Source organism: Alternaria atra (assembly GCF_907166805.1).
Source record: "Alternaria atra isolate CS162 genome assembly, contig: 23, whole genome shotgun sequence".
Lineage (NCBI taxonomy): Eukaryota > Fungi > Ascomycota > Dothideomycetes > Pleosporales > Pleosporaceae > Alternaria > Alternaria atra.
In genome coordinates this window covers 2,411,169-2,424,901 of record NW_025091321.1, presented here as the reverse complement: position 1 = coordinate 2,424,901, position 13,733 = coordinate 2,411,169, and the positions used below count along the sequence as shown (strand labels likewise).

The following is a 13,733-nucleotide window of genomic DNA, read 5'->3' as shown; positions in this document are numbered from 1 at the left end:
GGTGTGATCCGACGGTGCCCCGAAGGGTTCCCGGTGGCTCACCAGTCTGTGGCTGGAATCCTGTGGTGATGGAACATCGTGACACCCGCTGACCTACTAGCGCTCAATAGAACTATTAGGCTTTGTTAGCTGTGCTCACACGTGATGCTAAGTCTCGCTAAGCTACGAGGTACTTTTCAACGATCATCCCCTCCATCACTAGCGGTGAGGAAAGCATGTCCTAGATGAGCATCAGAATGGCAGCACCGAAGTCCCTTAATCTAGTAGGCTCAACTGGACGTTATTATTTCTTCAAGAAGTTGATTCAGGAAAGACCGCACCTTGATCGCGTTTGGTTAGCATCGTTCGGCCAACCTCCTATACCGCATGCCTTTGGACACAACTGATAATCCTACAGATCTGCAAGTGATGATTTTATGTTGAAAGACATACCTCAGAACATATTCTCAGCTTTCAATGAGGATATTCGACCGAGACTTCCTCAAACTCCCCGCATACGACTACCAGTGGACACCATCCCAGATCAGCGCATATTTGTGTATAGATACCTAGATGATGATTTTTTAAGCCTAGTTCGGAATCAGATCCCAGTGCGAGCTCGAAAGGAAATTCTAAAAGCTACTTTGCAGGGAATTGCAGATATGCATGACCGCGACATTGTCCATTTAGGTGAGCCCAATAATTCGGCTCTTCATGCGGTCAACATAAAAGACTAAGCTTCTCTAGATGTCAAACCTGACAACATTCTGATTAATTACCGTCATGTTGACCAAGACGTCGTGGTCGAACAAGTACAAATCTCTGATCTTGAGAATGCAGCCTATCTCCCGAAGCCTAGGTGCATCAAAGGAATGCTAGCTGGAAATGATAACTGGCGCAGTCCTGAAGGCCACTTCAAGGGAGCACTTAACAAACCATCTGATGTATTTTCATTCGGGCTCGTCGTAAGTGCTTAATCTGAGCGAAGTTTTTTCATTACTAACATACTAAGTGCATCTACGCTGTTCTCGGGCGCGTTATACTAGGGCCTGATGATGACTTCGCACTACACAAATCGAAAGGCGCACTACCTGCATTCATCCGCCTGCAGCGCCAGATATCATATTTTGGAGATAAAGAAGGATTGAATGGGCTCATGAAGCATGTTGGTGATGAGGAAGCGAACTGCGAGGTTCTTGGAATGCTTTGGGAGGAGCGAGCAGCAGATTATATCCCATATGTGCCATTCTCAGAGTGGAAAGATGTTGACTCAACGTTCAAGGACTTGATCCGAGGATTGAATAATCTGGACCCCTTACGGCGCCTTACAGCTCGCCAGGCATCAAACCATCCTTGGTTTAAAAGCATCGAAACTGCTTACTAGTAGTGCAACAATATGGATGGGGATGATGGCGCACAATAACTTGCTTGTAGTAGATGCGCTGAGCTCTTCAGTGCATACATTAGAAAAGGCGTCAAAAGGCGTCAAAAGGCGTGTCAGAGATACTCTGCGCTACTTGTGTATTCATCGGCACCAATCCGTGGATATCCATCAGCTCATCTTTTCTCTTCCCTTCGCCCTCTCGTTGCCTCCTCCCGGCCCTCTATTTGGCGTATACTTAGGATAATTTCCTCTACACGCTTATTGCAATTAGTCAACTAAGATGGGTTCGTCTCTTAGCTAGATTGATACTCAGTCATTCTATAGTTTACAGAATTGGATTGTTTCCTATGAACACCACTGTCCCTTCTTAGCGCTAGATAACTCATGCGAGGGTACCTAACGTTAGTGTTACCTGCCTTAATATAAATCAGAACAGAGCAGGATGACCGATTGTAAAACTTCTATCACCTATAAATTCGAGGGAGCTGTTCACCGAACAGGTCGAACGGGAAGATCACGAGCATCTTTACATCAACTGGAAAACAGGCTATCACAAACGAAGAATCTCTATCAAACACCGAACTCCCCCTCCCACGGGACGATCAATATACTGTGCCGGGCCAAGTCCGAGAAATCTGATAGGCTGGATTACCCAGACACGCTCCCTAACTTTAGCCAGCCTAGGCTAGTGCTGGAGAGGCAGAGGCGATGCATCGTCAGGCGCTTAGGCAAGAGTTTCCCAGACAAGCTCACTAGTTTTTACCATCTAGCCTTTCTTTTCCATTTACAGCAGCACCACTTCAATACCGCTCGAATATACTAGCGAGTATACGAAGGGTACGTATGTACCAAATGAGATATCCGCGCTCGTCCAGGTCCGTCGTGCACAATTCTCGCCGTGCTTTGTGGATAGTTGCAACCATATTCTCTATGAGCTGAGAAGAATACTATGAACAACGTGGATACAGTCGTATGCTATCTTCCAAGAGTGGTTCTCGCCTAGGATATTGGACTGTAAGCGTCCCAACTTCAACGCGTGATAACTCTACCACTATGGACCCTATTCAGGAAGCGATTGAAGCAACCGAATCGCGCGAAGCTGGCGAATGTTTCCCGTATCGCAAAGTCGCAAAAAAAAAATCGGAAATGATCGGCTAACGCTGTTGGGGAGGCACCAGCACAATCGAGGCTCGAAGGTCGATGATCTCACTATCAACCATACTCTAGGTCACTAACTCCATTTCGTACGACTAATATGCCACGCGTACGCGTGATTTTGCCAGCAGTTCGTTGGCAAAGACGTAACCAGATTTCCGTCGCCTATTTAGGCAAAGGATGACACGAAGCTCAGACTTAATTAGGTTAAAGAAGCTTTGAAGGTAAGGGTTCGCAGGACTATGCTTACGCTTGATGTGCCATTTTCAAGCAGTGCTCACGCCAACTAGTATGCCAGTTAGGTCCAGGAAAGCAGCCGAGTCCCCTTGTGGCTGAAGCGCACACAATATGCTGAGATTCTGGATAAAGAGCGGAGACTTTGGCCAATGTCTTAACCATCTATCGATTGAGCGGAGGCGAAGGGTACCCTAGCTGGTCTCCGTGAGCTTCACTCGCCTAGCTGATGATGAATAGATTGCGAAGGAATGGATAGCTCAAAGGATAGGCACATTTCCAAATTCTCTAGAAAGGGTTAGTCCGGAAAGTAGCAAATAAACGATGAGGTAACTTAAGCATGGAGTATTTCTAAAGGGTTATTCACATTACTGAACTTCTGCTTGCGCTGTGATTTATCTCGTATGCGCTGCCAGGAACGGCACTAATACAGTCGAAAGGGTCGAGCCCATAATGTGGACCAGCGAATACTGCATCAGCAAGCAAGTATCTCTGCGCATATAACTAACATAGACATCCGCTAGTAACGGATACGTTATAATCGAGAGATAGTCTATAAGGGCTTACTATATTATGAGTTTCTGCGAGGTAGAGACACCTAAGCCATGTGGAGAAGAGACGTAGTGGCGTTGCCGGCCCCTGGCTACAGCGCCTCTATACTCTATTCTAAGAATCCCCCCTACATTATAGAATTAATACATGGCTTAGGACGCATCCCTAGTATGTGGTAAAGTTAATATTATCATGGCGTGCAATATGTGTAGGAGATAGGAGATGCTATAGAGCCTGAACTTCGCTTCTCCCAAGATATAATCAGGATTTCCAACTTACTCAATGGAGTATCGAGACACAGAGATGTTATTCCTTTCTGGTACATCTTTTACATCTTTTACCAGCTAGGCAACGAGCTAGAATGCCACGACCCTCGAGACCGGATCTACAGCCTCCTATCGATCACATGACATGAGTCTTTGGAAGTAAATTACAGTGAAAGTATTGTCGGCATATTCTGGAGGTTGGCAGAGCATTTCTCAGCCCGGCGCTGTCCTCGTCTTGTCGCATTGTTCTGGCAAGGTCTGATAAACGAGGCTGTCATGGAGGGCAACCAACGTCTATGGATTGATATCTCCGTACGGCCTGTAAGACTCAACTCAGCTCTGCAATGTGGGCAATGTCGTCTCGTTGTCGCTCATGCACAGATGAATGGTTCTACTGAAAACGAGGTAACTGGAAACGTGGTAGTGTTGTGCCCAAGCACGAATTTGACGCGAGAACGAAGCCAGAAGGTACAACGAGTGGTTGGAATTTAATGAGCGGCGTGAGAGTAGGCGTAGAAGTGCATGATCGTTATGATGACTTTCATAGTGATACTGGAGAGTGAACTCGAGTTTTTCCTGTTGTTGGGAGTTTGATGATGGCGGTTTTTACGCAGATTGCTAGGCTGAATAATATGCATCGTTTCGCTTACGGATTGCTGGGGCTGACAAGGCTCCGCTCACTGGTCACCATGCATGTGCCCGGGGATCTGTCGCGATGCAAGGACAAGGTGTACGACCGGAAAAAGAGGCAATATGGGATTGTAGTAGTAGGCCCTAGTACACGCTTCTGCTGTGTCTCATATGACACTAAGGACTAGGCTTGCGGGCTCGACTAAGTCTTCAATAATACCGATAGTACCTTTGAGTCCCGTCAATCAGATCCACGGCATTCTGTTGGCCTTGCAACTCTATGTTGATTCGTGCCTGGTTCGCCCTGAGCTTCTCCTGCGCGTTTGCAGCACAACGCCGGGTTGCTTGATCGATGCGCTGCTGTATTTCGATTGGCCGTCTAGAGGGAAATATGTAACGCGGCAAGGGCCCACGCTCCGGCCAGATGTTGTAAACGCGCAAGGCATTGTTAAGTCCAGGTACTACGAATATGTCGTCTGGATCCGCCGCGTACTCGACTGACATGAAGTCGATAAAACCGGCCAAGCTGAGCAGGGGCATGCCACCGTATGGCAGCTGCTTCGCGGACGGGTTGCGCACCACGACTTTGTGATCGAAGAAGAAGCCCTCGATTGCAGCCTTGAGTTCAAAGTCGGCCATGTCTTCTTTCGGGTATATGCCATCATCCTTGAGACTTCTCTTCCCTGTAGGTCAGAACGCGGTACCGTCCGTCAGCAATCTCTTATGTAAGGTATGCCTGGGCTCCCATGCTTCGCTATGAAAGAAGAGTTGACGTACAAACGTTGTCCGAATCCTTAACACGCGAGGCCTCCAAAAAGCTTGAAAAAGCCTCTGGGGTTATATACCCGGTTCCCCTGGGATCAAGCTTGACAAAGAACTCCTTCATCAGTGCTTCAAAGGCCGGCGTGCCCTTCCCATTTGTGTAGAACAGATGCTCAGTCCAGCCTGATGGTGGCGGTGCCGGTTGCTGCGGCGGTGGTGGAAACCCAGGTGGAGCACCGTACATAGCGAGCCGGTGATGATAGCTTGCGAAGTAAGGCTGGTTCTGTGTATATCGCGCGACAGTGACGTGCCTGTGGTGTGATTATTGGTGCTGTTGCTATGAATTGACACCGATCTCGTAGTTCGGCGAGGAAGAGGGGGCAGGCGGGGCAGCGCGACTACCAGTATAGCTAACACACAATGTTTTCAAGAAGCCTTACTAGTAAAGTGCCTGGCAAGCGAGTGGCGCATCTCACCACTATCTGCGCCGCAGTATTTTCTACCTATCATGGTTTATAAGAAGTACTGCGCAGACATCTGAAGTCTCCCGAACAACACACCGACGCCGACTCGGCGCAAAGCCTGCTCAACCCGATCTCAAGACTAATTCAATAGGAGTTATGTTTTCAGAAGAGGAGGGACAGTCACCTTGAGTGAGCGTCATGCGATGTTTCGCTTACGGACAGTCAAGCCTAAGCGAAGCTCCCGATACTGGGTGCCTACCGCCCACGTGCACCGCGATTCCTTGGAAGCAGAAGAAAACACTGAAACTTGACTCCCAGTATCGTGTCAAGGTCTTTTATTCGGATTGTCTCTGTTCCCCTCTCCCTGCAGGGCGCTATACAAGATATACGCGCTCAGATTTCGAAAATGTGCTCAAATCCACGCAGGCGAGGCAATGCTCATGCTCAAAGCCAGCCTTCTTTACATGCACTTTCTTCCGCCTGGTGAGCAAGTTCCTGCAGGCTCATCCTCATTGGCATCGTTTGTGCAAGGCCGCCACCTCGAAATGTCTCTTCGTTCCTTCGTTTCCTCCTCTCCAAGCGCCTTGGTGCAAAGAATGGATACAGCTAGAGCGAAGCCGGAACTGGCGCTCCCACACGCGTACCACAGGGTGTGATAGCTAGCCTATGCACGTTGGATGCAATCATATAAGAAGTCGTTTGTGGTACTACATACTTCACACGTTGAGGAAGCGGAACAACAACCGGCGTATCAGCTGTTCGACATTGCTTGCACGAAAATCGCCATCATGCAGTTCAAGGGCTTGAGACAGGGCATGCCGATTGCCTTCTGTCTGCTGTCCTTGGCGCTCTGTCAAGGAGGAAACAGCTCCATGCCCGTCTTCACACCGGAGCTCAACTCCATGCGCACACTCTCAGTGGGATTCGTAAGCCTGTCTTAGCAGATTATGTACGCTACTTACTTATTTTATAAAGGTTATCTTTCCTGGGTTTGAGCTCCTTGACGTTTTCGGCCCTATGGAAATTCTCACCGTAGTATGAAGCCTACAGTATTCCGAGTCCTTGGAACCGAGCGCTGACAAAGTCTGTATAGCTCTCCGCCTTCAACAAGATGACCCTCTCCGTGATCGCTGAAGAAATCAGCCTGGTTCCTGCTGGTATGCAGCCATACGGCCCTGATGACTTCAGCGCGCCACCGACCGACTTTGGACATGTCATCGCGCCCCGCGTCGAAGCGACCCACAACTTCAAGAACGCGCCGGCACTCGATATTCTCTTCGTACCCGGTGGCCTCGGCGTGGTGACACTGGAGCAGACGAACAACACCAGTGTGGAAGACTTCGTCAAGCTGCGACTTGCGTCGCTCGAGTATCTGGTCGGCGTGAGCTTTGGCGGCGCGACCCTTGCACGTGCGGGTGTGCTAAATGGCAAGCGGGCGACGACCAACAAGTCTGGATGGACATGGATTACGGAGCGCGGACCGAACGTGACGTGGGTGCCACAGGCGCGCTGGGTGGAGGATGGCAATATCTGGACCACATCAGGAACGGCGTCTAGTAAGTTCGGTCATGAGGACTGCATGGCAGCGATGGCGTGATTGCTGACTATGTGTAGGTCTCGATGCTACATACGCTCTATTTAGCAGATTCTACGGCGCGCAGCCGCTGAACTATATGCTGAATGTGATTGAGTATGCGCCGCATCTGGACCCTACGTGGGACCCGTATGCGGCGAACTTCAATGTGAGTACCACGGAGAAGATAAGAGACTGCGCTGACAATAATTCAAGGTGTCCGGATCGGATAATTCGACATGGCAGGGTTGCGTCAGTCCCGTGCCGATGCCTGTGGGATAATCCAGATATCGTGAGTCGGCGTGTAGGGAAGAAGAGCTTGTTGTGATCAGCATTGACCGTGAGTGGGTTGGCAAGCATGGCTCCTGCTGATAATGCCCACGTCGTGATTGCAATAATTCCTTGGACCGCCACGCTCTGGATTTGCGCGACAAGACCATGCGAAGATAGCGAAAGATGCGGTGCGTTCTGTCTACGCAATACCGAGCGGATGCTTGCACTTATGTATTATAAGCAGTTCGTACCTTTTATCAAACACCAAGGGGTTGCACGAGCTCGGCCAGCGTTGCGATGCTCTTGTACGGCTGCTACAATGTCTGTGTTAGTGATGGTGTTGGTCGGTACGCATTTGCGGCGTATACCAGCGCGCGTTTCCGCATTGGATGGCTGCACGCGCATTAGGAATGTCGGAGGTCGCGTGCATTGTGAACTTTAACGCAGAAAGGCGGATGTTGGAGGGCCAAAAGTTTGACTGTGGTGGGCGACATCGGTTGGCGCGCTAGGCCACGGCGACGAGACCCGCGCGGCGGACTTCAGCCTTCTACCAGCAAGACGTTCCACACGACGCCATCTCCCTCACTCACCCACAGTTTTACTTCGCGAAGTACTCGAAGAACATTAAGACCAAAAACCGTACTGCATTGAAACCATTAATCGCTTACTATAGTCACTGCGCTCCCTCGCTAATCCCTTCACTATCCTCTTCTTTGTAACCACAGCCCACATAGTAGTAGGTTATCGACGACTAGAGAGGACCACTACCCCACTCGCTGGAACATCATTCAACTCAATGTATGTGCGCCCCGTGTGGTCTGAATTGACCTGCAATCTGTCATTCACGATATAATTGCCGACAGTGCTTCCAATAACTCGCATCTTAGCTCCGCTTCCCCCGTTGATGGCCTGATCGACAGTCACCAACGCGCTTGATCCCCGCTCACCATGTCCATTAATCACAACAACTGCCTCTTCCTCGTCGAGGATACGGGACCATGCGAAAATGTCACCGCCTTTGGGCCAGGAAAACGTGGACCAGCCAGTCATCTTGATCTCTCGGTGGTATTGGCGGCCAAATCGTAGGACAGGGTTGCTTTGGCGGACTGCAATGAGATGTTTAATCAGAGTGAATGTTTCGAAGTTCGTACGGAAGCAGTGTCGTCCAATAGCACCAAAGGCGGCGAAGCCTGGCGAATCGCCTGTATCCAGCCCACCACTTTCTCTTCCTAATCCCGTCCTGCCGCTTTTCCGGGAGTATGGTGCGCCGAACATAGTCTCACGAAGGTACCGATCCGACCCTCCATAGTCTGGAAGATATTGGCGTTGACTTTTGGGTGGCCCCGCAAATGATTGCTCCGTCCCGTAGTAGATGCACGGTATGCCCAGGCTGAAAAGCTGTATTGCAACCCCACAAACGACCTGTACTCTTGATGACGCTTCTGCAGAGAACCGGATTTTCTGACCAAAAACGTGGTCGTGATCATCGAGTACTACCACGTGGTGTAATCCTGCATCACGGTGTGACCCTAGCTGGTCGTCCCAGGCCGTCACCATGTCGAAGTAGGTAGCGGCAGGTGCAAGACCCTTCGCAACGTTCGTGAGAGCAAGGCGGCTTCCTCCGATATCAAGGGTGGCGTTCATGTTGGACTTCAGGACATTGCGATACTTTTGCGCATTTATGTCCTCCCCACCAACTTCGCCAACGAGAAAGAAGTTTGTTTTGCCTAGATTCGAGGCGAACTCTTTCAGTACCCCGCAGAACAAACGAGCTATTCCTGTATCGACATGCTTCAGGGTGTCAAGCCGGAAACCATCACAGTCTGTAAGTGCAATCCAGTATTTGTAGCAACGAGCTAAATCTGTAAGGGTGGCTCCACGGTCGAAGTTGAAATCTCGCATCTCGCCGTCGAAGTCTGTCCGTCGGAATTCCGCATGAACATCATCAAGCTTTTCTCCGGATAGCTCTCCTTTGCCTGCGCGGGTATAGGCATCGGGGGCTTGCAGTTCCCTAGGCCATACCCCTTGATCTGAATCTGAGGGATTTTGGTAAAGCCTGCTACCATTCTCATCCAACCAGTAGATGTCTGGATAGTACTCTGGCCATGACTTATATCGCGGTCTCGACTTGTCGTCCCCGTGATCTACGTTGTCATAGTTCCAGTTCCAGCCCGAATGGTTGAAGACAACATCAAGAATAACCCTTATGTTGTTTTCGTGCGCCTTTTTTACGAGGTCAATCAGATTCCGTCGTGTACCAAGGTGAGAATCCACTTCGAGAAAGTCCTGGATGCCATATCCGTGGTACGTATTCAGGTGGCCGCGCTGCTTGAAGACAGGTCCAAGCCAGATAGTGGTCACTCCTAGGTCCGAAAGATAATCCAGTTTCAATTCAACCCCTTTGAGCGTGCCCCCTTGCCAGCGTCCGCTACCGGATGCAGCCCAATCGTGCCATGAATTTGGCCATACATATGTGGGTGGGTCGTTTTCATCTCCAAGAGCGGTTCGGTTGTCGCTTTCCACTTTCCCATCATTGAAACGGTCTGGTAGCAAGAAATAGATGACTTCTTGACGCCAGTCCACCGGTGATGGATGGGGGTTTGGGGGTAGTGGAATTGTTAGTTCACTCAGGCTTTTGTACCTTTCGGACATGTTGACCGTTTTGTAGTTTTCTCAAGCTTCTCCATCGGATACAACCGAGTCAGGTTGCAAGCGTTTGAACTCGTTACAAGTGCAGGTGCGTTCGTTCCCGATATATATGCCCAGGCGTCGAAGCAGGCTTTGCGTTTCACCTCGGGTAAACACCAATCGGCTTCCGGCGATTCGCAATGGAACGATGCCAAGTGCCACGATCGTGATGACATGTGAGAGTGGCATGCCAGCTGAACAGTCGAAAGACAAAGGCTTAGCTGTAGCTGAGCTTTGACGGCCAATCGGGTCGCTTGTGTTGGTGACCACCCCTCAACACTTTGCAATCCAGGTGAACAGCTGAAAGATAAAGGCTCAGCTCTAGCTGAGCTGTTTCAGGTTTGCAGATGTGAAATTGTTACCGATATATGCATCCTGACGAAACCCCTCACCAAAGACGGTTCATCAAACGCCACCAACATGTGATTGATGCAAGTATTTGAATGCTCGGGGTCGGCTCAGGCAGATCACAACACCCTCTCATGGTTCTTTTGGAAAGCCATTGGAACCATCTATTTCACCTACTCGCCCGATATCCATTCGTATACACGCTCTAGTAGCACAGTCATCGCCGTAATCTCGTATTTTCGATATCACGGCGGCTGAAAATTCTACGCATTTGCTGCAGATGCGCTTTGGAGTGCGTCCGCGACCCTTTGAAACCTTCTTGGCGACAACCGCTGAACACTCTTCTCAGGAACACGAAAGCCCTTTTCTGGAAGATGTTCCCATCAGCCCCGGAAATGATGGCATTCAAGCCTTAGCAGCATTGGTCAATGCAATGGAAGGACAACCCCAGAACAAAGACAACCCAATAGTATTAGGTGAGGTTTCTTTGCTAGAGCTGATAAATAAGCAAGGTGATTAAATCTTGCTGTAGTATCTGGGTTTAGTGGTTGGGGAAGGCCTCTTTTCGGAACCATCAACTACTGGGGAGGATTTCAGAATCTGCCGGAATTATTAGCTCGAGCTGGGTATAAAATTATAGTCGTCAGAATCGGGCCCGTATCGAGTAATCGGGAGCGCGCGTGCGAAATCTGGACGCAGCTTACAAACATCAACAACGGGACTGACAAGTAAGTCTCTGAGTGTTCAAATTCCCGTATGATATGTGTTAATCCATTTTATAGGGGTTATGGCCTGTCTACTGATATTCCTACACCAATCAGCATCCAGTATGGTAACCGGCATCCCGTTGAGCCTTTTGGATATCTACGAGAGCCGCAGACTTGGCGGCCTGTACTCTTTGGCGATGTCCCAGAGACCTGGGACTGGAGATGGGGCAAAGGGAAGCCAGTCCATTTCATTTGTCATTCACAAGGAGGGAATAGTGTTAGTTATCTTATAGAGATGCTAACATGTACGCATACTGACTTGTTCCCGGGTTCGTATTTTCCAACGTAGAATCATCAAGATTGGATCACATCAGTTGTTACGATCGGTACGCCTCACAAAGGGGCAACTGTGACGGACGTGGTGCAGGTACGTAAAGAACTCACAAGACTATTCTTTCGAATATGACAAGTTGAGAAGATAATTTGCAGGCCCTTTTCCCACCGAATTTCTCGGAACTTCTCACACGATTAGTCTGGCCAACGTCTTTTGATCCTCCCGAGTCAAGGTTTTATGACTTACAGCTCGATCATTGGGGATTTTGCAGGCAACAAAATGAGTCGTTGAACGACATGCACACTCGCCTTGCCCGTATTGTTCCGCTTTGGTGGAACTCTAACGCCCACGGACTTCATGATAATAGCATCCGGGGTGTAGATAGCCCCACAGATCTTGCTCCACACCCTTCACAACAGATCTACTACTTTACGATGTCATTCTGCGCAACGGACCCATTCCCCCGTCGTACACTCTCGCAGCAGGACGTTGATGAATTCCTCGCTCTCTTTCCACTCAATAAGCTCTTCAACCCATTTGGTTTGTGGGGCATAGCCTTGCCACCCATTTTCCAGATTCTCTCACAACTCCCCTTCCTGCCGCAACTCAAGGACTTCGCGCTCTGGTTCACAGACTCGCCAATAGACACCTCGGAAGTATGAACTACTTCTCTCGTATTCCACGTCCTGGAAGCCAAATTCATCGTGCAGACATGTTACCGGTGATCGCTCTTCCGGCTTACGCAATGGGTGGTTACCAGTTGAACGAAGAAAGATCGCGGGCCCTCGGTGGCATTACATCGGAGATTTACCAAAGGAATGATGGGATTGTGAATACCAAGTCGATGAGTGGACCTGTGAACGCCGAATATGGGGAGGGTCAATTCCCGGGTCCGACAATTGGCATGCCGAACATGGCTAGAGCAAAGGGAAAGTACTGGCATCTTGGAGAAACTGCAACGATAGATCACGCGGACCAAATTGGGGTTGTCACGTCTGAGAATACAGTAAGCTTCTATTCTCTGAATCATGCTACAGTTAGCGCTAAACCAAGCTCCGTACTAACGTGATTTAGGCGAATGAAGTCAGTTTAATGTACCTACTCTTCGCAAGTCTTATGACACGACTCAAAGACAATGATGAGTAGACGGCGGAACAAGGCATTGTGTCAATGAGCTTGAATAACACCGGTGTCACGACACTAGACCTCTGCAATTGAGTAGCTCGAACGGCCGTCACGCACAGTGTTGTGGGTGGCTCTACGGCCTTATTGTTGCCAAGTCGCATATGCTAGTAGAGTGGCCCAACAAATGCCGCGATCCAGCATCAGTCCGAACACGGCACGTTATCAAATCCAGACACAATCGTTGATACCTCATTTTCTGCTGGTAACATTAAGTCAAGATATACTGATTTACCGTTAGCGGTCTAGAGTACTACAGCTCAAAGCAAAAGCAGAACTAGGAGCAGGGATATAGTTAAGACAGTAAGCTGGAATATTATCAAGATATCATCGAACGCGCAAAGATACCTTGTGCGTTTTAGGTTTCTCAACTTTATACCAGCGCACAAATGTGGTTGGGTGGAAGGTTTCGTCCGGTTGTTGCGGGATGTTTCATTCGGAGTACAGGACATCGTGTTATTTCATACTTGCTTGAAATAGATCTTCCTCAGTGTACTTACATGGTCCTGAAGTAGCTTTGCCTAGATAAATGCTATGCTTACCCAGATCAATTGACCCGAGAAACCTAGTCATCAATAGAGAGAACGTCGAAGAAACCTACGTCCCTGTTTACTACCCCAGAATAACTTCTTAGCGAATGCCCACAATTCGTCCACTAAGCAATTGAATCCGAGATGTCTATCGATGTCGATCTCCATGACAGAAATGTGAGTATATGCGCCTGATTCCAATGACTAAGTGTTGGTAATGCATATTACCGCACATTTTTCAGCCCATATTACATTTTGATCGTTGCATACCGACTCATGAGCTACTCGTCTCCGAAAACCTCTCCAATACCTCATCTTCAAGTCCCAGCTATTCCGGATGAGAGTACCGTCATTGTTAAGGTTTCAAATGGGTATATTGCATCCCATATCGTCGATAAGTACCTCCAGTTCGGATTTAAGGTTCTAGGTTCTGTTCTGGACTCAGAAATTTATCATGGCTGATCAGCCTATTTGAGAAGAAGTATGACGATAATAGATCTGAGCTTGCACTTGTTCCTAACATTGCTCACGAGGGAGCTTTTGATGGGGCAGTAAAAGGTTGGAAACTTACGCTACTGTGCAGTTCCTTGCTAAAGCTAATTCTAGGCGTTAGCGCGATGGTGCATGTCGCTACAATGATGAATTTTGACCCAAACCCGGACAACTTCGTCC

At 49.0% G+C, this 13,733-nt stretch overlaps 4 protein-coding genes across 4 annotated transcripts; 2 read left to right on the top strand and 2 right to left on the bottom strand.

The window, feature by feature from the left end:
* Window positions 1-4,410: 4,410 nt before the first annotated feature.
* On the bottom strand, window positions 4,411-5,206 carry ALTATR162_LOCUS4409 (uncharacterized protein; the record flags this gene model as incomplete). Its single annotated transcript, XM_043312020.1, has 2 exons — window positions 4,411-4,883; window positions 4,978-5,206. 2 exons carry the CDS (start codon window positions 5,204-5,206, stop codon window positions 4,411-4,413), a joined length of 702 nt encoding a protein of 233 aa, XP_043167955.1.
* A 1,008-nt stretch (window positions 5,207-6,214) lies between these two features.
* On the top strand, window positions 6,215-7,281 carry ALTATR162_LOCUS4408 (uncharacterized protein; the record flags this gene model as incomplete). Its single annotated transcript, XM_043312019.1, has 5 exons — window positions 6,215-6,352; window positions 6,402-6,461; window positions 6,520-6,982; window positions 7,041-7,168; window positions 7,216-7,281. The coding sequence occupies 5 exons, from the start codon at window positions 6,215-6,217 to the stop codon at window positions 7,279-7,281; spliced, it is 855 nt and encodes a 284-aa protein (XP_043167954.1).
* Window positions 7,282-8,013: 732 nt separating this feature from the next.
* ALTATR162_LOCUS4407 (uncharacterized protein) lies at window positions 8,014-9,924 on the bottom strand (the record flags this gene model as incomplete). Its single annotated transcript, XM_043312018.1, has 1 exon — window positions 8,014-9,924. The coding sequence occupies one exon, from the start codon at window positions 9,922-9,924 to the stop codon at window positions 8,014-8,016; it is 1,911 nt and encodes a 636-aa protein (XP_043167953.1).
* An 817-nt stretch (window positions 9,925-10,741) lies between these two features.
* Window positions 10,742-12,011, top strand: ALTATR162_LOCUS4406 (uncharacterized protein; the record flags this gene model as incomplete). The annotated part of the gene is made up of 4 exons (XM_043312017.1): window positions 10,742-10,784; window positions 10,841-11,036; window positions 11,091-11,292; window positions 11,598-12,011. 4 exons carry the CDS (start codon window positions 10,742-10,744, stop codon window positions 12,009-12,011), a joined length of 855 nt encoding a protein of 284 aa, XP_043167952.1.
* Between the last annotated feature and the right edge of the window lie 1,722 nt (window positions 12,012-13,733).